At 36.9% G+C, this 26857-nt stretch overlaps 1 protein-coding gene across 1 annotated transcript in view; it reads left to right on the top strand.

Annotated features, from left to right (window-relative positions):
- The window catches only part of LOC122800258 (transmembrane protein 17B-like), a 70975-nt gene extending 57917 nt beyond the window's left edge, over positions 1–13058 (top strand). The window contains exon 4 of the mRNA XM_044069748.1: positions 12738–13058. Coding sequence (XP_043925683.1) covers positions 12738–13058 — 321 coding nt within the window. The remainder of the gene's footprint in view (positions 1–12737) is intronic.
- Positions 13059–26857: the final 13799 nt, after the last annotated feature.

The following is a 26857-nucleotide window of genomic DNA, read 5'->3' as shown; positions in this document are numbered from 1 at the left end:
CTAACACCAGCCATGTCTGCCATACAAACTAGAGCAATGGAAACTGATGCTTTCCTGCCAATTCCAGTTATCGCATATACTGGTAGTGCACAAACCTGAGCAGTAATAACAACTACATTTGCGTGATGTAATGCAGAGACCGATAGTGCCAGGCAGGGAAGAAAGCAATTTTTGAAATTGACAGGTTAATCTGATACTTGACCTTAGTTTGAGGGGTGTCTACTGATGTAGCCTGTCAATATATATTAGAAATTGAAAGGTATCTGTTTGGTGAGTTAAGTTTGCAAACATGCACTGGGGGCATAAATGCAATGACCTAACACATTTGTTTTTGCCTTTATACACTGAGGAAAATTTACTTTTACATTGTGAGATTCAAACATAGGCATAAGAGACAAAACATTTTCTTCTACAGCATTACTTTTTATCTTTGCCACAGAAGTGCTGCTCAGACATAGAATTATACATAAAAACCGGTGACAGTTTGAGCTTTTACTCATGTATCTGTATGACCTGACAAGGTTATTGGATATAGATCCACTTGTGTATGTACCTAATGTAATTGTGAAGGGTATACAAGTCCAGATAGCAGAAATATACTTACAAAAATATAGTAGACAGTATACCTTCAGTCATGCATCTAAAGACACAGCAATGGTGTTCATCCCTCATACATATATTTCATATCAGCTCCACTATCTAAAGTGTTATAAGTCAGAGGGAATATAATGGGAAATGGAGCAACAGTAAAAGTGTATAGAATATCCTGTACTAGAACCCAGGGCTATATATATATATATATATATATATATATATATATATATATATATATATATGTATATATATGAGAGTCCTACATTTGCACCTGTTACCACAAGAATGTCAAAAAAACTACTGCCTAGTTTTCATATCATTGCTATAAACTGCACTGTCACAACAGTAAAAATAGGTTGCACACCCTGTACTAGAATCCAAGACCATCTGCACTTCAACCCTACACTTACACCTTATGCCACAGGACTACTTACATAACATTCCCTAATTTCCTAGTCATTCTTGAGTTCTCTTTGCTCACTACAGTGCAAAATCGCTTACTGTGGTTGCTCGGTGCCCAAAAGAATTAAGTGAATGTATCTGGTTTCAATTATTGGCTGTCTGAGTCCAGTCTGCAGGTGTTTGATGGCTGTAGCTGTTTGGGAACCTTGCTAACCACTGCACAATGCTGTTAAGTGCAGTTGTGTGATGGAAAACAAAAATTGCAAAAATGTATTATTTTTGACCTTTGCCCTTTTTCAGACACCATGTTTGCAGATGTTCTGCAGGTATTCTGTCTGCTTCCTTGGTGGGCTAGTAGTTTAGTTTGTGCACTGCCACACTATGTGCAAATAAATAAGCACAGCTAAACCTGACAATTTTTTTCTTCTTTTGGTGTGTTTGTGCTAAACCATGCATTGTGCAAACACTGACCCCAATAAAAAGGGAAAAGTAGTTGAAATGAGGAAAAGCAATCTATGACATAACATACTACAAAATGTTACTACACATGAAATATTTCTCCATAGCCCTGGGTTTCAACTCTCACTTCAATGAAACTTGAGAACAAAGTAAGGGTGCCATATCCTTCTTTGCCACACAAACACCTTTGCAGCAAGGAACTGAAATCACTCTTCATACAACCAACTGCAACATCATCTATAGTAATATGAAACCATTTAACAGTTATTTGTACATTTATTAATTTTGGATGCAGTGCACTGAGTGATCAAACAACCAGTTATGAGTATTGCTCGCAAATTTGCAGCTCTGTCTTACCGATCTCTGCTTGTTGCTCATTCTTCTCTTATCTTACCAATAATCTGAGACATGCAGTCTGTAAGCCATTCTATATCATTGTCCTCAAAATGTGTCAGGATATTAAATGGCAATAATATAATATGCAGTCAGTAACAATGAAGAGGAGGTTTGATGTTAATGAATAGTGCATGTGAACTGTGTGCTGCTTACTTACATTTACAACCTTGACAAAATTGCATCTAAGACTTTGCAAGTCTAACTTTGTAATACACACCTACTGTAGGGCAGTCTGCATTGCTGTTGTGTTTTCCTTCTCCCTATCAGTAGTCATTCACAGTTCCAATCCATTAAAAACAAACAGGGAGTGCCTGCACTACATTTACATCTGCTACACGGAGCCAAGTAGTTGGAGTTCACACCTCATTTGCATATTGACTGTGCTGACAGCCCTGATTCTACACCATAAAAAGGCAACTCTGTAGCTAGGGAAACTGAAGGTGAGGAGACTTATTTATGTGGAGAACACAGGAAAGGGGCTATTACTTTGAGATTTATCTGCACAAAAGATTACTGAACTTGAAAAGGTATGCATGCGTTTTGTCAGCTGGAGACTGCATATGCTGAAATGTTGTTGAGTCTTTCGGCTTTTCCCGGTTAGGAGTCACCACCACAGCGGAACTCCAGTCCACTAATGATTGGTAGTTGATTTTTACATGCCGAGTTACCAGCCCTGATGCACAACCTTCAACGAAGGTACGCCCATTCACGCATGTCTCCATGCAGATGACGCTCTGAGAATCAAACCGGACAGCGTCTTACTGTGAGGTGACAATGCTACCGCAACACCACCACCGCAGGTACTGCATATGCTGAAATGTAACTACGAAAATTTTGTTTAATAGAAGTGTACTGATGGCATGGATATATCAGTGCATTTCACAGGTATACATGATTGGCAATACTTTAAAATCTGCAGACATGTTTCAAGAACAGTTAATTTGATAGCACTTTTAGCATTTCAAAGATGGTTTGTTAGCAAAATGTGTCATTTGCCTATTTTTTTGAGAGTGGGAGAGCAAATCTGCATTTTTGTTATGGCACAAACAAGGATATATTGTTACTCTCCTTTTTTCTTTTTTTGCATCCAGCATGTTGTTCACAATTAAGATCTCTAGCCTGTTTTATGTTTCTCCAGTTTGTAATACTGAAATGCTACCTCTTCTGGTTTATCTGGGAACAGTTATTTTATAGTTATGTGATAGTTGTGAGTATTATCCTTCTGTTGTCTTTTAGGACACCTGGGACTATGTTACCCAGGCATCTCAAGCCCTGAAAACCACCCTTCACTGACCCTGAAAATCAGGTCAGTATGGAAGCTTTTAGGTGACATGGTGCCTTCATGCTTGAGAGGTGATGTGAAGATATGTCAGGCAGAATGCAAATTTGGCAGCAGATAGTTGCAGATATTAAAGCAGTAGGCAACCACAGCTGAACATATGATTAGGTGTACCATAGGGCCACTAACATGATCTCATCTGCAAGGAGGTGAGCAGGTGCAGTGGACCATGATCAGATGGGTAATGGGGCAGCTGCTACAGAGCCACCACTAACAGCAAATTAAGAGTTCCTATCCACTGGCAGGGATCCAGACAGCTCCCAGGAAAGTGCAGAAAAGCATGTTCTTGACATTGGTGTTACTGTTTCAGGGACAGCAAGATTGTCCCAGTAGGAGCTTCCAGGTTGGCTTTTGTATCTTGATTATGAAATACTGTTGTATAGTAAAACAATTTAAATCAATACATTACTTCTGTTTCACAATAATTATTTTAGTGGGGGCGGGATTAAAGATAGCTACAGTTAACAACACATCCTGCTTGCTTACAAATGGGCTTGGGTTGGACTTGCCATCCAAGTTCTTGTTGAAAGTATAGTTAATGGACATATAAGGGGGAAAGGTATTACTCCCTGTGTTACTGTTAATTGTGATGGTGTTGTCCTTACCTTTTGCTTAATGCCTTTCAGGACCATCCAGCATATGGAGCATACCATTATCTGCACATGATAAGACAAACATTTTTATGTCAGTGCTAATGAGCAATTCAAAGAAATATTTTAGTGTGTGATGTTGATATCAGGACTGTCATGTGTATTGCTGTACTGTCCAATAGTAGCACCACTGTTATTTTGTTAGCCTATATTGGACTATAGTAGTGTATTAATTGCTCCTGTACTTGTTGCTTATTATCATAGGTGACTCTGACAGTGGAAGTGTGGGACGTCTACCACCTGATGTCAAAGTATCAGCAGACTTTAATTATGATGGCAGCCAAACTGAGGCACAGTTGGTGGGGGGGGTGCAGAGGATGAATCTGACACTGTGGTTGACATACAGCTACCCCCTGAAATTCCACTGGACACAGCCAGTAGGCCTAAGTCTACCCATTCCAGTGAGCCCTCAGATATTGGGCAGGTGGAGGGCAAGACAATCGATCAAGGAAGTGTGGTAACTGCAGCTTCAGTGCCAGTTGACTCTGGCCATAGCCAAAGTGTGGGTGAGGTACCACGCAGGAGGGTTATTAGGGGTGCTCAGATGAGGCCTGCTGTCCATCCTCCACCTGATCCAGGTATCTCTTTCCGTGCCACTCAACATATGTCTAGGGCCATCATGGAGGCACAGGCATGTTCCCATAGGTCCTCCAGAGAAATGCTTAGGGTTGTAGATGTGGCACAGGCTAACATGAATGACTGCCTCCACCGTGTTGACAATTCAATAGATCAGATGAATGGCACATTAGAAGAAGCAGTGTCTTTGAAGGAACATCTGCTGGGAGGGAGACAGCATCCTCATGGGCGTAGGTCAGCCACATCATCTCCTGTTAGCCAACATGGCCATGCCTGATCATGCTCCAATAGTGGCAATACTTCCATTGCTCCATCAGTGCCTGAGCTCAGCACAACCAAACATGGTAGGCCATGGAATTGTAGTCCTGGGCATCTTCATGAGGGGAGCTTGTCTAGCAGACATCAGTCACATTCAGGTAGCAATAGTGCATCTGACTGTGAGTGTGGACATGCAAGTGCAACTCCTGGCAGAGCCAATTCTCTTGGTTGGAGAAAACAACACTGAACTGCCACCTCTACCATGTATGGCTCACACCTGTCCAACATACCAAAATGTAGAGCTAGCACAGAGCTTGGCTGTGTTCATGCAGACACTCACACACCAAATTCACCTGGAGAACCCATACAGACTCACACACAACAGTTACATGGTTCAGCAGTGAATCTTAAAACTAATTTTGTCTCACTGGCCATTTGTTGCTTTATCTGAATGTCTGCCTGCCTCTCTTTCTTACTCACACACACTCACCAACCTATTGTGTCAGCCTAGGCTTCCTACCCTCCCACATATCACCGTGTGCAAGAGATAATAACTGTGCCATATCCCTGTTTTGTGCCTTTTGAATTCAGGGATATACAAACTTTGTGTCTGATGCTCAGGGTGCATAGCTGACTTAGTGATTAGTATATCCACATTTGTGATGTTGAATTAGTAATTGTACCTTTGACTTATATTGGTCTTAGAAAGTTAGACAGTTGATAGCATCAAAATATTCCATCTTTATTGTTAATGATTTTGTGAGGGTTGTGAAGTCTGAAATAGAAATGTGCATCATTACTTTCTAACTTCTCTCTTTAATGATTTTTCAGTACAAATTTATGGTGATAAACAGAGGTCATGTGGTGACCATCAGCACTTTTGAGAGGTATAACTGTGTGAATCTTTGATGCCTGAGGCCTACTACTGAATAATGGGCACATATAAGTCAAATAAGTATCTGCTGTCACATGTTAAGGTAATTTCTGTACAAATCTCCGACCTTTTACTTTCTTACAATACCAAGTAAAAACATGAAAGGATATGCCGTCATTCATATTATTACACAATATACTCCAGATTCAACACTTACCTTGTAAATGCAGCAGTTGCAACAGTATTAGTTCAGGACTGACTCTGTCTGATGCAAGCAGCACACAGCCATAACATGGTTAGGTAAAGGTTGTGAGAGTTGCCTGGCATCAATGTTACTGTATGTATGTGAGTAGAAGGAAGGTTTTAGGCCCTCAGGTGGTGAGTGAGTCTGGTATACATTGTCTCTTAGCCAGTGCAAGGGCATATTGAGCACACCTACATCTGCCTACACCCACCGCAACTGGTGCTTTCCCCTCTGACTCCTCACTTGTATGTGGCTGTGGTGACCTTGCCATTGGTGGTGGGATGTGTGCCCCTTCCCGTTGTTGATCCTGCTGAAGCTGTTTTCTCAGGATGATGTTGTGTAGCATGGCACATACTGTAAATATTTCAGTACATGTCCATTGTTTGCACTGCAGGGCTTCCCCAGATGTATCTAGGTACCAGAAACATAATTTCAGTAGCACAAATACATGCTCTATGATATATCTGGTTTGAGTGTGTGCCTCATCATAGCATTCTTCAGCAGGTGTGTTTGCATTTCTGATGGGTGTCATCAGCCACGGTTCCAATATGTAAACTGCATCACCCAATAAATGACTTTGTGGGACATCACCCCTAGTGAACATCTGATACAGTTGGGACGTATACCAGATATGTGAATCGTGGTAACTGCCTGGGTTGCCAGCACACACATTCAAGATGATTCCTTGACATTACACATGACTTGGCAGTTAATAGAGTAGAATCCCTTTCTATTAATGTAGAGTCTTCCCTGTTCCCCAGGTGGTGCCTTAATTTCTACATGTGTTCAATCTATGGCACCCAGTACTTCAGGGTAGTGTGGTACAGGGTAGATCTCTTGCATATTTCTGGCCCTGTCCTCAGGAGTATGGAGAAAATATATGTGGTCACTAGCATGTTGTAGCATAGCATTCAGGAATTGATGGAGGATCCTGGATGTTGATATCTGTGACAACCCCAGCATGTCCTCTGTTGGTCTCTGAAAGGTACCTGTAGCTAAAATTCTAAGTACTACACATACCTTTGTCTCCACTGGGATGGGTTCCCCTCAGTTTGCCCTGGCTCTGAGTTGAGGATGACAGAGGTTGCAGAATTCCTATAGTGTGTCTCTATCTTCCCAGTAGTGCTCTACAATTTCCACATCATGTAGATTGTGATAAGTTAGCTGGAGTCTGAAAACTCTTCTCCTTCTTGACCTAGGTCTATTAGCAGCAGCAGCAGCATAGATTTCAGCCTGTTGCACATACCCATGAATTAAAGCAACAGCAGCCCCTAGCATTGTTTCTGTGAAGAATCCCTTCCATGGCTGTAGTCTAATATGTTTTGGAATTCACAGGGAAAACCAGCACTGAGTCTACATGGTTGCTTTATAGCATGTTGAATAATTCCTCCATCTTGGATTGGTTGATTAGTATACATTTCAGCTGCTTATGTAGTAATTTGCATTCCACAGTGTTTACTTGTTTGCATGGCAGTGTGTGGCTCTACACACTCTGTAGAGCCACTTATTGAACCCAGAACAGTGTGCTACCATGTGCATGTTGTGTTATGATGCACACACAGTGTAAACAGACTGTGTAGGCTTTACTGAATCTGGCCGGTAATTTATTATACATATATTATGTATGATGCCTGGGTCTATGGTACAGAGGGATAGAGCTATGTCTGTGACCCAGGCAACTGTGAGTTTGATTGGATATCCAGGCACTGGAGGAGCCATGCAGGGTGAAGAGGAGTGAAGGATGGCCAACTCACTAGTCTCAGGGGCAGAATGAGTTTGCATGTACTGGAAGGCATATTAGGTGGTGCAATCACCCTAGTGGAGACCAATGAGTCTGCCACTAATACTGAAAGGTGAGGGGCAGGATTTCTTGAAGGGAATGTCCTTTACAGAATTTAGGGGACATACTCCATGGATGGTCTGTTACATGCCCCTCCCTGGGGACCTAGACAGATATGTGCAAGTTAGAGCGGAGGAGAAAACAAGAAAATGGGAACCACCACAATGTATGTCTAGATGATGGGCCCTGCCAGTCAAATATCACTATCACCCCCATGAAGCGGAACAGATGGGATGGTTGGAAGGGATTGTGGCTAATGGTTGACAGACAGCAGGGCAAGCTGCTGCAAAAATGTATCATCTGTGACAATATTATTAAAATTTGACTGAATCAATTGAATATTGGTACATACTATTGTTTTAGCTTTTGAAAACAGATTAAATGTGATTAAATTTAAACGATTGCCAAACATTATATAAAAGCATGTATACCACTTCATTACCTTTCTTTTGTGCAAATGAAAGCCATCTTATATAATTTTGAATTACTAAATATGCTTCATAAATGTTCTATGTTATCCAAACAGGCCAAGAACAGAACTTATGAAATCACATTAGAAAATGGAATAAAGCTGGGGTAGAGTTGCCAGATATAATTAATAGGCTTTAGCCTATGTCTTGAAGGTAGCAACCCAGTGGATTCATATATCATATGGAGCACAATGGATGGGTATACATCAGAAATTATGTAATAACAAATATATATATATATATATATATATATATATATATATATATATATATATATAATTGATGATAAAATTATCTTAATATTATCAGTGTTTAATTCTGCATTCCCAGTCTTACAAATGTATATAAATATGATAGTAAATGCTTATAAAATCTACTGAATTCAAAATGATTATCTTCTACTGTCACTGAGTGTATTATAGCAGGTTTTACAAAAGGCGCTAATAATGACGACATGTTAAAGATGAAGATAAAGGAGGTTTCATTTTGGATTAAATGTCTTGAGAATGCATTATTACCAGTGGACTGTGTTATGAATAAATGTTGAGATGAAAGGGACTTGATACTGAGTACCAGGAATGATTATAAATGAACTGTAGAATTATATGGATTTTATAAAATACTTATTTATTATTTTATCCAATTAAAGGTAACCCTTATCAGTATTATCAAGTCTTTATAAAACCATTTAAAGTACAAAGCCATAATTCATGAGTCATGTTGAAATCATTTCAAACAGACATACTGCCTTAGTCAATCACATACTAGCAAAGAAATAATACTGAAATCCTCAAGTAATACAGTCTAATTTTTACTTTGGAAACCACTTACCTGGAAAATTTTATATCACTCATTTTATATTCTGTATAGGATTGATAAATTAAATAAAAAGAATAATCTATGCTGGAGTGTAACAAGATGATGAATGCTAATTGGTGTTGATAACATAATTTCTATGAATGTGGCCTACATTCTGAACTTTGTGTTAATTTCCATACACTTGCTCAATCATTAATGGCAGGTTATTTTCTAGTAAGTAAACATGTTGTACACTTTAATGCTCTAGCTTCTTTATGCATTAACAGGGACCAGAAACCTCTACTTTTTATGTATTAGCAATTGCTATAAAACAATAATAAAAAAGTAGAAATACATAATTCACTCTTATTTTATAAATTTGTTGGTATAATCACTGTACTTTGTGATGAAGGAATTAATACTATTTACATGAAAATAAAGGATTCAAAGTGGATTATAACTTTAAATCTAAAATGTCTTTTCTGTTAGAAAAATGTAGTAAAAATGTGTCAAGAGTCTCTGTTTCTGGTATAAAATATGCACCTTTGAATATTATCTTATCTGTTACATATTTCTAGTATAATTATAATGGCAGCGACATTCTTGTCGATAGTTTAGTTTAGAAGGTGCTAGGGATGTTATAATTTCAGCATTTGTTGACTCAAAGTACTTGAAATCATATCATGATGTTTGAAAAGAGTGTTTGGAGTCAGCTTTATTTGTACTATTGAGTTTTAAGCAATGACACTGAGTTTCTAGCCATGGCTTTGGCACCAGTCATTTGTCTGCTTTAGCCCTTCCATTACAGTGTTTGTGGAAGATTCTATGACTGCTTCCAGTTTACAATCATACACAAACTTGTTTAGTCAGAGGCCCTTGACATTTACATTAACTTCTGAGAAGCAAATGCCAAAAATGTGCGGACTCAGCACAGAGGCCTGAGGGACTCTGCTAGTGACTGGCCTCTTCATGGAGTTGGTCTCCCCACCAACACTTCCTGGATCCTATCTGAGAGCCAGCTTGTTATCCAGCTCTGAACGTATGAGTTTATGCTTAATTCTATGAGTTTATTTGCAAGGTCTGAGTGGGGTATTGTATCAGATTCCTTAGCCAGATCAAGTTTGGTAGTATGCACTGTTTTGCCCTCACATTGCCTTGACGACCTTTCCAAAGAAGTATACCAGGTAGAGTAGGCATGACCTGTCCTTGATAAAACCAAAATGGGTTGGATCCAGGGTTTGAAGATTTCCTGTGTCTTTATCAATCATCTCCATGGTAATTATTCCCATGGTTTTACATATGAGATCGGCCATACTTACAGGTCTGTAGTTCCCAGGGTCCATTGATGGACCACCCTTGTGCAGAGGGATGACCTTTGTAATCCTCCATTCATGTGACACAAAGCATGTCTGGAGGCAATGATTAAATAGTGACTCCAGTAACCCTGATAGGTCATATTTCAAGCTCTTTAGGAGGTTTCCTGGGAATCCAGGACCTGCTCTCTAGTGATTACTGGGGAGTAATGTTAGAAGTTATTTTCAGGGTTTGGTTGGTGGAAAGGGTCTAAAATTGGAGATGAATTTGTCAGCCAATGGATTTGATATGTCTTCTGGCTCTGTGACTGTAGCACCATTTACTACCAATTCTCCACACTGTTGTGTACTGCCTTTGAGGTTTCAGACATGGTTGTTCTTGGCCTGGGAGGCTATTTTTACCTCAGAACTGGTTTTAGTAGACTTAATTTGCCCTTTTAGTTCTTTGTTTAGCTTAAAGAAAGAACTCTTATCTTGCTGGGCTTTGCTCTTCTTAATTTTAGCTATGAGTCTTTTCCTTTTGTTGTACATGTTGTTCATGCTTGGATTCAATGAGGGTCATTTGTTTTTAGAGTTTGCTCAAGGTTCATTTCTGATAGGCACAGTTGGGTCTATGCAGTTATTAACATGATTGTACATGGTGTCTGTGAAGGATTCTGCATAGACTTTTGTTTTCTCTGGGTTCGGAGCGGCTTGTTTGGGGGTTTGCTTATGTCACAGAATTTACTTTAATATCAAAGGAGACAGCTTGATGGTCTGACCTTGCCAGAGAGGATACAACACTGGAGTGGGGGATGCAGAATTCTCCCATATTTGTGACACCAGGTCCAGTAAGTTTGTACCCTTAGTGGGCATAAGGACATTTTGGTCTAGAGTGTTTTTATTTAGAAACACTCTGGACCGAAGTGTTTGTATTCAGAAAATCTAGGATCCTCAGAGCTTGCATGTTTGGGGTCATGTAGAATTCCAAGTTTATAGAAGGGTAGTTAAATCCACCTATAAATATATTATTGGGTTTAATGGTGAGTGTCTCCAGTAAGTCTAAGTATGAGCTGTGAGTTTCATGTGCAATAGAGGGTGACCTATAGCTTACTATGATATGATATTGGACTTTTTCTGTAATAATTTGGATGTGGAAAAACTGAAGCACATCATTCTGTTTGACTAACCTTAAGGTATGTTTTGCACAGACATCTGCATTCTCTAAAGTGAGGAGAACTTGGAAGGAGTACAGCTTCTTGTCTGAGCTCTTGGCATTGAGCAACAAAACCTTTAAATTCCATTGGGTTAATTTTGCTATGTTGGAAGATTTGTCTGTATGACAAGACCTAAAAAAGACACTATGGGAGAGGACAATATTTTAGCTAATATTCACAAGCTTATAAAGGGCAAGTGTAGACCAGCCCTTGAAAAGCAATGTTTTCAGGTGACCATATCCTGCCATGCTGACAAATATTGAACTCCCTTGGAGTGACAGACTTAAAATAAGAGAAATTAAACTAATCTAAGAGAAGTGAGATATTCTGAATTCAAATACTTCTAGGTACCAGGATCTTTCAGCTATATCTATTCCTTAAATATAACTGTTTCAGTGATACCTTAAGGTACTGGATATTATAAGCATGTATCTTTCCATGCATTTTATTTCTCCTACTGTCTGTCATTGACCTCATTCAAGCTGAACCTGAAACAGGTCCACATGGATCCGCATTCATCCCAAGTCAATAAATCTAAATAAGTAAATCAATGGACTGGAACTGTGTGATGATGCAGTCTGACTGTAACCAGACTAGGCAAACCAGGTTCTTTTCTTATGTTATACATGAGCATTACTGTGAGTTTTAAGCCAAGTCCTATGGATGTTATATGCACAGCTATGGTTTGTTTTTATTTTGTGTTTTATGACTGATTGCTGTTTTACAATCCTGAGCTGTGATATTTGTTCTCACATATATAAAATGGATACATTTTCATTTTTTTGATTGATACTGTGTCATGCTTTAGTACATGTATAACAATATCACCATTGTTGAAAATGGTTTCAGTCATTCAAGTCTGAGGATATAACTCCACTCATCTGGCAATGTCTTATTAATCATAAACGATGACTGAATGTTTTATTTTCCATGTACACACTGTTACTGCTTACCACTGTTTTGTTATTTGTTATGCCACTCCATACATACATAGTCCTGCTGATTTATGTCTCTGACAACATTTTTATAAAGTGTGTAGGTCATATATACATAAAAATGCATAATTTTTCAATCAGTGTGTTAACCAGTTTAAAACAAATAAAATAAATATGTTTTGACATAGCAAGTAAACATTCAAAGTAAACTGCTACAAGGTGAGTTAAGCAGGCATTACTAACTTATAGCCTTTACAAGGGGGACCATTGAATGTAAATCTTGTAAAAATCCTTGCAAACAGCAAGATAAGTATGGCATAAGAGGGGACATAGTATTTACATTTGAGGAGAAACACACATGGAATACTAACGGCACTTTGTTACTCTGTCCAGGTACCAGAGCTGGCTGTGTTTTGCCTGCTGTCCATCCTGATTCAGCTGCCGGTATTTCTTTTCTTAATGACTGATGAAGGACTTATCATCCTTCCCCTGGAGAGGGCAGTGAATTTTCTGTACCTTATTTTTCTTTCTGCTGAGATTATGACTGCCTTCTTTGCTTTGAAAGTGATGACAAGCCACTTAGCCATGGAATTTCACCACCGTCAATACGAAGACAAAGATGGTCATCAACACATAGCCAGGAACCAAGTGAGACATCATTCATTCAGCAGGAGCACCCATCCTATTAGATGGGCAAAGAATGTGTATGTGTGATGAGTGACATGTATGCATGCACATATTCCTGATAAATAGTTTTGAAGTATTATAAAAGAATACTTGAAATGTCATGGCATTTGCAACATTTTAAGCCTGAATTTTGCTGTATGATTTTTACTGGACAGCTGAAAAAGGATTACCAATTTTCTACTTTATATTTTTGTTAACTTCCTCATACCTATACACAACAGAAAAGCTGCAATACTAGCCTTATGGGTCAGGCAAATTAAGTAAAATGAATACCATTTAGGGCAAAGCAATGGATTGCCCCTGTCCTTGCATAACATTATAGTAACAAGATTGTTATAATTTGTCTTATATCTTAGTTGATCTATCAAAATGTTAGCTACTACTGCCTAGATAGATGCATTTGATTAATATATGGAAATCAGAAGAAGATAGGAAATCTGTAAATAAGACCACTCAGTCAAGTACATTATCAAAAAAGTGAACTCCAGTAGTCATATAAATAATTTTATCATTAAGTGCTTTCATCTTAACCACAAGGACTTCATCAGAAGATAACAAGATGCCACAATACACTCATTACATATTTATGAAACTAATCATGTGACAGTTAAAAATTACGTGACTGAAATTGCTGTAAGAAATTAAGAATTATTCATCCCATAATAATGTCAGGATTGCACCATAGTAATATTATTTAAGAAAACATCTTGTCAAATTGCTTATACTGAGGAAGGGCAAATGTATTAGATTATCACTAAGGAGGAAGATATGACATTTGATATTTGTCAGTCACCTCCAAAAGGGAAACCTGACCATGGCAGCAGAATTACTGTGGAAGTGCATACTAAAGAAACATAATGATGGCATGGTCATGAATTTCCTACATGCAAATTGACCATTTATAGGTTATGATTTGTAACAGTGGCACTAGGCTGAAGAATTTGTGTTAACACCAAGAGATACCTGCTGGAAAACATAGCTATATTAAGATGAGGTATTTGAAAGACAATGCATGCTATTTGTCATATTTGTTTGTTTAGTTTTGGTGAGAAAACCTTACATGGAGAAACTACTAATTAAATAAAATGAACAATAAAATATAGTCAAAGATCTGTTAAAATAAAGTCCTCTTGAAAACAGAGAATAAGTGTTGAGTTATTTCTTGTCAATAGAAGGGTACTGAATCTAGGACAAAGGTCTTATGAGATATAACAAGGTTTAACTATAGAGGACAATATTTTTTTAATAAGAAAAAATAATTTCATGGATTGGTTATCTACAGTGTAATGATTAAACTTATAAAGGATGATTAAAATATTAGAAACATTTGGTGCAGTTTTCCAATTACATGCAAGCATTAATAAAAATGAGGTTAAAACTATAAATACTAATAGGACTGCTAGTCCTATTATTACAAATATAATTATATTATGTTTGCTGTACAGCTAAAAGGCAATCTGATATTTGAATTGATGGCATCATTGAACACTGTATTTATGAAATAAATACAGTGTTCAATGTATTTATTTATGAAATAAAAAAATGATTGAATATTTTATTGCCTTATTTATTTCATTATCATTCAGGCACTATTGTGTACCACATTATTAAAAACATGCAAAAGTCATTCTGATTTATATTGGAGGTAAATGGAAAAATCCCCACCAGCAGAGACCAACAAGTCTAAAAAGTATAGCAAGGAAGTATTTTGAGCATGTCCTAATTGAAATCAGAGGGGCTTCTTTATTTGATAACAATTTAGAAATCCTTCATCATGTACTTCTTGAAACTAAATCATCCATTACTAACTTGATGGGATTTTATGATAATGCAATTAAAGCAACAAATAATGATTTTTCTACCTCAGTAGTTTATGTACAGATCTAACTAAAGCATCTGATTTGATATACCACAAAAAGTGAATTAAAAAGTATGCAGCATTGAGGATAACCCACTATATTATTACCCTTTGAATGACTATTTGGTGCTAACTAAAGTAAACATACTTCTAGCATTAAATGTAGAGAAAACTACCAAGTTGAAATGCAATCTCCAAACATAGGTTAATGTCCTTGGTTGTTCTTTTAACTGATGTTCATTTTACCAAAATGTTTGTGCTGCATTAAGGATTAACCACTATATTATCAAGTGAGTGAATAGTTGGTGCTAAATAGAATAAGCATCCTTCTAGCATTAGACTTAAAATAAAACTTTCAAGTTCATATGCAATCTGCATACATAGTTCTTCTGTTATCTGATATGCATTGTACCAAAATGTTTGTGGATACTGCCACAATTTATATAACTTTTACGCAATTACTGCATTTGTTCTCATTTTCATTTATTAATTTTCATATGCATATTAATATGTTTGCTTAATAACAATACATTATTGAAATGTTTGCAATTATTGTTAATGTATGTAACAGTCTGCATTGTGATAGTTTCTTGGGAGCATTTATCTCCAGGTCTAATCTGCTTAGTAGATGCACTCTATCCAGTAGGGCTCACATGGTCAAGAAAATATAAAAATTAACTGACACGTTTGCATGTTTACTTATCAAGTATTCAATCCTTAATAAATCAGTCACCTAATAAGTGAATGAATGATGGCATGCTGCTATAAATCTATCCATGGTAAAAGGTAACCGGGACTCAATTTACAGGTTCTTTAATAATATCATTTTCTCATTTAGAGAAACATGGTACTTGGATATACAGTCCTGCTAGGGGTTATGGGTTAGGTGAAGTAACAGTATCACAGAATGATGCTGGTAAGTTTCAGGACTGGACTAGTGAATATTTCATTGATGCAATATTAACAATTTAAAATTCAGTATAAAAAATCTGCAGTAATGTCATTTGGGCCATATGCATGTTTAGTTTTAGTAACATATGGAAAATATATTACAAAAAGTATAATAAGTAACAATAGCAGGGGCAATAACAGTTATGAAAATCATATGGCTTATGTGGTAAGGAGATGTTTTTGCATTATTCACAAAATGCTGAGAACCTTTTTCCTCTAAAGTAAATATGTTTTACTTCTGGTACTTGTTTCCCCCTCATAAGATAATATTCATCATTACACTAAAATTCATCTCATTAAGTGAGAGGAAGATCTGTGATAATACACTAATAAGGTATTTGCCTAAATAAGAATGAATGTTGAACGTGAAGAAATTAATGTTTTGGCATAGTATTCTATCAAACAGCCATCTCCAAGATGATTTTTAAGCAAAATGTGTCTGCTAATAAAGAATCCAGTTATGCTAGAACTTTATAATGTAGAATTACATAAGCAACCTATGGAACTTTGGAATTGGATCTTTATTATTATTATTAGTTAGAGGTTGTACTAAGAATAGTAAAATACCCTTCTCTGGAAGATTTGCAAAGTAGCAGAAAGAGGTAATGTGTTTAATATACTGGTAGGCTTTAACATGAATGTGAAATATTATTCTCTGCTAGATTTACAAAGCAACAAAAACAAGTAATGTGTTTAATATGCTAGTGGATTTTAAAGTGAAAGTGGACAGCTCTATAATTTGTACAAATATAAGACTGATAGTAGAAATTCATTCATAATGACTTTGGTCATAAAACCTATTTCAGACTGTGAAAACATATCCTGTTGTGACAACAGTCCAAAATAAAGTTTCATTTTTAAACCAACATAGTTCCAGACTGTGTTGATGGTGTAGTGACTGTTGCTCTATTACACTTTGTTGCAGCAAATGCTGTCTCTCTAAAATAGTTATATTTAAATAGCTTCATACATGCATTGCTTAGAGTACATGTATTATTATTTCCTGGATCCAGATGCAGCTCAAGAGGAACTGAACAAATATATCCAGAATACATAGCCTGAAGCCACTTCAATGTACCAAACAGAAAAAACTACAGAGAAAGAGATGAGGTCTAAGCAACCCTGAGAAAGATGACTTGTAAAGTTTTTCCCAGTTTTCTGATGAAAAATGGAACAACAATAAATTGTCAAATTAAACAAAGTGGTCAGAAACTCTGAAGAATAAATGAAATTGTAGTACCTTAGCTAACTTGGCAGCTCATAAGGAATCATCTTCTATATATAAACTGTTCTAGGGAGGGAAGGGTATACAATGAGAGTTATTAGTATTATTAATAAATTCTTTGTTATAATGTTAAAAGTGTGGATAAATAAATAGTATTGCTACATACAAAAAGGAACCCAACATCATCACATATTAACTATATAATACATCATATATATTATATGGTTACAAAAATTGTAAATAAAATGCCAACTTGCACTTTACAACAAAATAGACATTATCAAAGTGACTGACAAGACTATCCCTCATGAAATTCTTATAACATCGATAGTTTAAATGGTCAGTTTTCTCATCCCTGCTAAGAGTTGCCATACTATTCAATTGTTTCTGTTCTTATTTTGGGGAAGGCCAAAGCTGAGGAGGTAGATGTGTAAGTGGTGGTTTGGTTCCATAGAATAACTTTAACCAGGACTGTAAGTAATTAGAGTTGACAGTTATGAGGCTGCATGTTGGGGTTAAGGCTTGCTTCCACAGGAAACAAAATCAGAAGAATGTTGCCTGAGAAAAGGTTAAGTTCTCTGGAACTGAATCCATAGATCAAGTAAAAATAAGTCATTTAAATAATATTGAAGTTTTATGAGACCAAAACTAGCCAGAGGGAGCTATAGAGATGTTACAAGCATTCAGTACTTAAATTTGAATTTTCCTGGTGGAGGGAAGCAAATAGTTTACAGACTGAATAAGAATAAGGTCTGTGATCTTACTCCTTGACATAGCAGCTTCTCATAAAGATTAAAAGGAGGAAGGCATAAGCCATTTGGTTTGTTTGCACATAGTTTATTGTGTGATAATACTCTAAGTTTGATGAGGTTAATTACTTCATTTGGATTATTGTTTATTTCAATCTGAGTAGACAAAAAGGATTTCACTGACATAATAAATCCCCAAACCCAGTTTCCCCCCAAATTACCTCAAACTACTGTTTTAGTGGGTTAAATATCCTAAAATGATATTTGCACTTGTGTTTAACAGTGGTATGTATTTATATATTATTTGGTTTCACTAGCTGACATTAATTGGTGGTAACTGATTAATGCAAACACTTAATGTAATTTAATTACCTGAAGGGCTTTTATGGAATGTATTAGTGTGAGTGATTTGATTCTGATGAAGTCTTAACACAGAGATTAAAGAGCTTAATCCACTAAAGCTGCATGCTTTTGAGTTATACTGAGCTGCATCATATAGTCACTATATTATTATTAGTTTATTTTTAGCACCAGCAGAATATTTGGATTTTTTTTGGTTTAATAGAATAAACTTATAAAAGACACATGTTTTATCTTTATCAATGTTATGAGCAAACAATTGACCCATAGGTTTAAATACATAAACTCAATCACATGACTGAAAGCTCATTATTATTGTTAATTAATAACAGTAAAACCTAAAATTAAACATAAAAATGTTTTGATATTAATATCCTCTAAACTCATTAAATACTGATAGAACACCTTATACAACATATTCTCATTTTAAATAATACTTGGATAAAAAAGGTTACTAGCCTGTAAACTTCCTGACTTGATGCTAACTCCATATTCAAAGTAACCCAATGGTATCACTATTGGCCAGATAATACATTACATATATTATACAGTTAAAAAATGTAAATACCCTTAAAATGCAAACCTGTAGTGTTTGTCAAAATACACATATCAAATGTACCTTATAAAACTATCAATCATGAAATTCTCATAACATCAATAGTATAATACTGTGTCAAGCAAGGAACACTCATAATAAATATTAACAATAAGCTAGATTTTTTATTATTTAAACATGGATAAAATAGAGCATCCAGACACACAATTCATTGTCTTTCCTTTTTGTTCAAAATAGATTGCCTTCATTCCAGTGGAAAGTCGCCCACAGTTTTTTCAGTTCTCATTGGCTCTAGCTGATTTGATCACATTGACTGATATTAATGAGATAGCCCAACTTCATCAACATCAAAAACATAGGGGCTGATGACAACAATGACAATGGTGAAAATAACTAAAGGGTGTTTGATGGAATGCTTATAATGGGCAATTCTTTGGCATTGAATATAACTTATATGTAGTGTAATAGAGTGTTTAAAAGTGGAAGAAGTCTGTCCTAGATAAGATGCCCCACATACAGCTAAATAAACCTTCCAGTTTGCATTGCAAGTAATAAGGTACCTAATTTCATAACGTTTGTAGTGTTACTAGAGGGAACATTGTCGTACAAATACTGGAACAAAATATGCAGTTGCCACAAGTTGATAACCCCTTGGTGGGTAATGGACAGGATCAGTCTGTGAAGATTTGGTTGCTTACAATGACAAAAATATCCTTCAAGGATCAAATTCTATGACTGACCTGAACTCTGTCAGAAGCACTGCTTTCAAACAAACTGTCCTCACTAAGGAGATGCCATTATTTCATACAAATTCATCTATTTGATTACTGTTAATACATTGAGCAGTGACAAACTGTAGGATATCATCCCTAGATTCAGTCCCTCTGTAAATGTAGTACAAAAGATGAGACCTAGGTTTATCCCTGACTGCATGTCAAGTATCATTCACATCCTTATCCCAACAGCTTCTGTTCAGAAAACATATTGTGAGGGTCTTCAAAGTCTTGGTCAGTGTTACAAATCCTCTAAATCTTTAAAAACTGAGACTGTATACAAATGTCAATGACAACAACTTATGGGCAGCTGAAAAATTTTCTTAGAAATATTTCTTTTGTTATATATTTAAGTTTCAACTGCACCATTTGTTTCCTTTGTAACTTAGTTATTTAAAAATATATGGGCTGTTTATCAAAAGTGCCAGGAAACAAAATATTAAACTGATTGTTGTTCAAAAACTCAGCAACCCTTGTCAAAATAGGTGCATCACTTTTCCACATCAACAAACAATTGTCAAAGAAATGACACCAAACATCAATATATCATTAAAATTACTCATTCACTCATCATAAATGTATAATTTATCTTAATGGCCCATGAAAATGTCAGCATAAATGGGTGCAAAATTAACATATACTGCTATTCTCCTGATATGAAGATAACACTCTCCTTTGAAATAAAAAAAACATATTTTTCATTGATACTTCTGCCAACAAAATACCCACGGTAGTGGTGCTGCGGTAGCATTGTCGCCTCACAGCAAGACGTTGTCCCGTTCGATTCTCAGCTAGAGCGTCTTCTGTGTGGAGGCATGTGCGAATGGGCGTACCTTCATTGAAGGTTGTGCATCAGGGCTGGTAACTGGGCACGCAAAAATCCACTACCAAATATTAGCGGACCGGAGTCCCACTGTGGCGACCCCTAACCAGGATAAGCCGAAAGACACAACAACTTCTGCCAACAAAATAATTTTTAAAAAATTCATTAAATTCAACAGGATATGCATTCAAAATGTCCCATAAATGATTAACATCTTGTATACCCCTGCATGTGGTATGGAAGTATATAATGCTGCAATATAAAGGGCATATAGCAAATTTATATCATCTTTTACTATGTTATCCATGATATTAAGAAAACCATTCAAGCTGGAACATATACTAATATGGGCTTTAAATAATACTCCAAAAATGCTGACAAAGGTTCATGCAGATGGTGTGGGTGTACATGCAAAAATAGTAATTACATGTTAAATGGTGTGCACATGTATAGAGAGATGGATATGTTAAGATTTTTTTTTATTGCCTAGAAAATCAAATGGTTTCATGCTTTACTTTTTGTTTTTGCTATCAATCTCAGCAGCATTGTCTTATCTCTGCCCCTGTTTTCTGTGTCACAATGCAACTGTTACACATCATCCAAAAATTCAGAGTCCAGTAACCATCTTCACAGGCTGCCATCCCTCAGCTACATACTGGTAGCCATGTCTCAACATGTCTCAACATGTGGCCTTGAAATACCAAACCACAGCAACATGTCCTTTGCAAGATTTCTATTTAATAAAGCTGCCCACTCATATAAAACCTCTGCCAAGTTGTACAATACCACAACAGTGTCCTGGATTCCCAGTTACATTTGTATTACCTCTGTCTCTGTGTGACTAATATCCACTAAAAGATTTGCTATTCTTGCTGAGGTACTTCATATGACAGACTTGTTTCTTAACTACGCAAAGCAATCCTTAAGTCAACTAAAATGCAATTCTACTACAGAATATTTTCTGAAATTCCTCTATCATACAGTTGTGTGGCAATGAGCTGTATTGTTCAAAAAATGTGCCAATAATTATATCACATTAACAAGGGCCAATTAGTGTGACAATTATACTAATAATGCTACTTAGTGTCACTGGTTCTGAATCCCTGCCATAATGCGTTGTGCCACCCAGACATGCTGGTAACAGCTGTGCACATCTTGGAGACTGTGCTCATGCATAAAACATGTGCGAATCCATGTGCAGATCTACATCTATTCTCAGAGCTACAGTATAGTACTACAGACGTACATTAGTAATATGTTGCAGCCCTATACTAACTACTATTTGTGTTACACAGACTTGAATTCGGGACTATTAGGATACCATTTTGTTATGAAGTGGATCAGAGTGAGTATTGAGTGATACCTGTAGTATCATTTGTACTTTTGAGCAGTGTTAATTTTCTGATGATGATGTGAGGTGGCACCACTCTGACCTATATATAATATATATATATATATATATATATATATATATATATATATATATATATATATGTATAAACCATTGTATACATACATATATATATATATATATATATATATATATATATAAACTTCGATCATATCGATCATATAGTCTCAACCATACTTTGATACTTTGATAATCTGATAGGGATCCATTTATATATATATATATATATATATATATATATACATATATATATATATATACATGGATAGATATAGATATAGATCTAGATCTATATATAAAAACAAAGGGTAAAAAGTTTACAAAGACAAACTATTCTACAAAAACTGCAAAATAAACCCAGTCAAGTTAAGAGTTTTCTCTGTGTGATACCTGAAAACTCCTTAGAAGCCATGTAGCTGAAACACTTGATCCCCTTAAGGGGTTATTTGCATATATCCCATGGGCCCTCTGTTTAAGGTATCACACAATGAATACTCTAGCTTGGCTGAGTTTTTCTTGCAGTTTTGTATATGTATATATATATATAGAGAGAGAGAGAGAGAGAGAGAGAAAGAGAGAGAGATGTTTATCTTTAGCTCTGTTGCCTTATCTTGTCTCAACCATCTTACATGAACCAAAAAAAAGTAGTAGCACTTCAAAGAACTGCATTCCAGATAGTTTATTCCACAAAAGTTAAAATTCACAAAAAGTGTTCAGGCCAGCAATATACTGTATATTGCTGGCCTGAACACTTTTTGTGAATTTTAACTTTTGTGGAATAAACTATCTGAACCGAGTATCAACGTGCCCTGGCACTTGTTTTCTGGATCAACCATCTTACATGTCAAAAGGAATATAAACTTAACACGGTTGGATATCAGAGAAAGCAGAAGAAACTCTCCTGGCAGTGAGATGTATATGCTGTCCATGCCATGACATTGTATAACCCTAACTTTCTTTGTAGCATACGTGGGTAATCACATTATCTCATTATGTCATCTTACTGCAAGTCAAGTTGTGTTAGAAGAAGATGTGAGATCATGAGCAACTCAGTCTGGACTGGCTTGTTAGATATGACTAGGAGGATTACACTGGTGCTCTATATGAGCACTTCTTAGGAGGGGATTGTGGCTCCCATTTTGAAAGTGGTCTTTGTGGGCGGTGATCTGCCTTAGTCTGCTTCCATCAGCTGTAGAGGCTGTTGGCTGCAGCCTGCCTTAGAAATGTGAAGCTCCTGCATGGCTTGTGGAGTCACATGACTGTCAGATCACATCCATTGTTCCATAGTGGAAGGAACCAGACAATAATTGAGGTAAGCAATGCCTACTTTTGATGCAGCACAGCCAGCCTGGCATCTAAACATGGCAGGAACATACCCTATCCCCATCTTCATACTTTGCTTTCCTTATATGGCTTTCTCTGTTCCTTGTTTGTTGTCCAACCCTCATCATCACTTGTTATGCACTTTCTGTATGTCTGTGTTCACTGGCAAGGTGCATATGTTTTCAACACTCCGTTGCCTTGAATTTCCCATGATTTTATGATCTAACCACTGTCATCCCAACCTTTGTGTGTCTACTGCTCCTGTCTGTCTTCATCTGTGATTTATATTTGTCTGTCTGCCCTCCTACCTCTATCCTCCCCTTCTGGTATACTTCATCCTACAGCACTTATCTCCTGAAAATAAATAAGCAAAGAATGCAGGTTACATACATGATACATTACCATTAATAGCAGAGGCCTAGAACTATATTAATTCTGTGTAAAATGATGGTACACACTCAGTACTGCCACTCTAGAAGCTGCTTGACATGACCTGCATCATGGGTAGGTGATCGTGGATCTGAAAAATTAACCAATGATGAAGATGCTGTCTAAATAGGATGTATGCTCCCACCCTAGGGATTGCTCTAGCACTAAACTGACAAAAACAAAAATGCTCTGTCCTCAAGTTAGTGCCTGGTTTGACCATGTAGGGTAGGCAAGACTGCCAATCCATGCAATGTAGTATTTAAGGAGCAGTGCTGGATTAGAAGCCCTGATTTCCTTCCACTAACAAAATATCTCATATGCGAGATCTCAATGTCTGAGCCCTCACCTTTACATAAAGGTGTCTGTTGCTATAGAGAGAACTGGGTCCATACAAAAACTGGCACTCCCCAATTACAGCAAAATAATTAGATCCCAGGTTTAGTAATAACTCAACAAATTTAACACAAGATAAGTAAAGGCAACAAAAAACTGCAAATCCAAAATGTGTGTTCAGCAGCAGCACAGTAATCCAGTCCATGACTTCCCAGTCGATCATATGCCAGAATCATTATGTGGTTTCCCACTCTCTTATTGCAGATAAAGAAGAAACCTCAATATCAGTTCTTCCTCCACACTCTAGAGGAGGGCAGTTTCTCAGAGCATAAACTGGCAATCAATTTTGGTAGATAATATAGACTGGTCAAGCATTACCACAACTTCATGTAGGGGCTGATCCTTTCGACAACAAAGCTAATACTTGGATTAATGCAGCTCTGTCCACATTGTTCAGTTTATCCATATCTGCAGGAACAACACCCATGCCCACAATGTACATTACAAGCTCATCTCAAGCCTATTCCTCAGGTAGTTCAGCATGCAGCAAGAACTTGTTGGTCGATTCACAGCATCATACCTCTCAACTCTACAGATTTTTGCAGAATTTCCAGAGTCTTGCCTCATATTTTTGGACTGTTTCTCATAAAATTGTGTTTTTCTGGCAAATCAGTGAGGGTTAAAGCCAGAAAATAATGACAGGCATTTGAGGTTTAGACATTATACCCTTCAGAAAATGCATGCTAAAATGCATGCTAATGCAAAACTTGTTATTCTATCAACTTTCTAAGTTTGTAAGAGCAATATTTAAAAATGGCCCCTAATTTTGGGCCTTTGTCCCTGAATTATTTATGGCTTTGTCCAGATTTCTTTCTCTAGGAGGTTGAGAGGTATGCACAGCATATTGCAGTCATAGACAAAGTTATACTGAGCTAATCCCTGCCTGGTTTACTCTGTTGATCAGTTACAGTACTCATTTCTTTTTGCCAGGGGATTTTGCCATGGGATTGGGAAAGTGAGGATGTTTCCTGAGGTTGGCGTTCCTTAAGTAGATGCAGATGGGAGCATTTAGATTTCTGTCTTAATAGCCTTCAGCTTCTGTGGAGGTACTCAACTGTGGTTTTAGATCACTGCTAGGGTTGCTGGAAAACAGACCTGGATTGTAAAACCCAGATGGTTAAAATAGCACAGTGCACAGATGAAGGTTTTCATTTTGTTAAATAATGAAGATCTGTAGTTTGGAGCAATACGCACTGGTACTCCTTTTATCTGGCGCTCGAAGCCTAGTCCCCTACTGTAGAATCTCCTCACTGCCTATATAATTCAAACAATAAAGGACAATGTGTTGAGATAAATTCGATGGAGCCCTAGTAAGTATCCTGTGTGCTTCTTCAATGTCTGGAGGGATCACTGTCTTGAGCAATATAGCTAAGTCTCCCTGGATAAGGGTCACAATTGCCTCTGTCATCAGTCTTTAGTTCTAGTTTTCTTTGGCAGGCATTAAGCTCCTCATTTTCATGTGTATGTACACTTAGTATGTCCTTGTGTTGCAGTAAGGCTTGATATTGTATCTGCAATAGTTTATGCATGGCCTTTATCTCTTGTTTTTCCTCTTCTCCTTTTGTTTTTAATTGTTTTATATTTTTCTGGACTTCTTGCATGAGTGTTGTGAGAGTTGAAAGCAAGTTGTTCAGCAGGGTAAATTCTAAGTTACGTTTGCCTCCTCCACCAACTATTTTGTTATTTGGTTTTGTCGCCATTTCTTCCACTACATTAGCCATGGAGTCAGGGATCCAAAAGCTCAATCAGATGTGACCATTACACAAAATATAGTTTCTAAGAGGGTGAGTTCAGTAAATTCTAAAACAATGCTTTACCAGCATCTTTATTCATTGACAGAGGTGGAGTAAAATTATGTTTGATGTCAAGGAGCATCTGGAAGTGTGATTTTAATTCAGATTTCTCAGTGATCACTCAACATATCTAGCTATGTGTATGACCCTGAGCATGTCCCCAGCCAATGCATATTGTCTAGCTTTACTAATACTAAGATATACATGGCTAGTTATCGTATGGTCCCTGTGATCACGTGTGTAGTATTATTCCTATATTCCTATATAAAATAAATAAGTCCTCCCACATAAAGCAACACAGATGTGTTAATTTGTGCCTAATTTTAAAAACATAAAAAATACTTTCTATCTATACATGAGGGTATTTGCTGAATATTGACTGAATGATTTTTAAAAAAGCCTTACTTTTAGGCAGACTACTGTTTCTAAGTTCAGAGCAGACAACTAGCTAGGATGGAGTAAAGGGGGCAGCTACCTCAGGCACAACATGTTACAGGGCATGACTAGTAGATGCTGATTGGTCAGCAGAGTAGTACCAGCATTCATTTCAGTACCTGCATTTCTGGATGCCTATATGGAAGCAAATGCCAATACTGTTTTTGTGGTCTGGACTAAAACACTTCAGTGTTTCATGTGTGCCATAAGATAAGTTGCAGCAAACTACTTGCTACAAATGTAACAAGTGGTTTCTTACAGAGTTAAAAATTGAAACAACTGTTTTTTTTTTCTTTAGACCTTTTTATTTTCTTTGCTCCTGAACTTAAAGTTGAAGGAGGCACCATACTTGGGGATGGTACAGATTGATCAAATATCTTGTTAAAGCTCTAATTCAGACAGAAACCTGTACTATGTGAATAAATACATTCCTGCTGTAGTCTTATATAATGTGACTAAATATGCTATGCATGTACTTGCAAAAAACTGTCTTTCACCTTTTCCCGGTTAGGAATCGCCACAGCGGAACTCCAGTCCACTAATGATTGTTAGTGAATTTTTACGGTGTCGAGTTGCCAGCCCAGCACCCAACCTTCAAAGAAGCCACACCCATACACGCTTGCACCTACCTGCATGTCTTTAAATTCACTCGACCACGGGGAGGACATGCAGACTCTGCACAGAAGGCGCTCCAGCCAAAAATTGAACCGGAGAACCTCTTGCTGTGAGGCAACAAAGCTAACTGCT

Source organism: Protopterus annectens, chromosome 4.part0 (genome assembly GCF_019279795.1).
Source record: "Protopterus annectens isolate FY-2018-M chromosome 4.part0, PAN1.0, whole genome shotgun sequence".
Classification (NCBI taxonomy): Eukaryota; Metazoa; Chordata; order Ceratodontiformes; family Protopteridae; genus Protopterus; species Protopterus annectens.
Note: the sequence above shows the minus strand (reverse complement) of the source record. Positions and strands in the feature narration are given on the sequence as shown.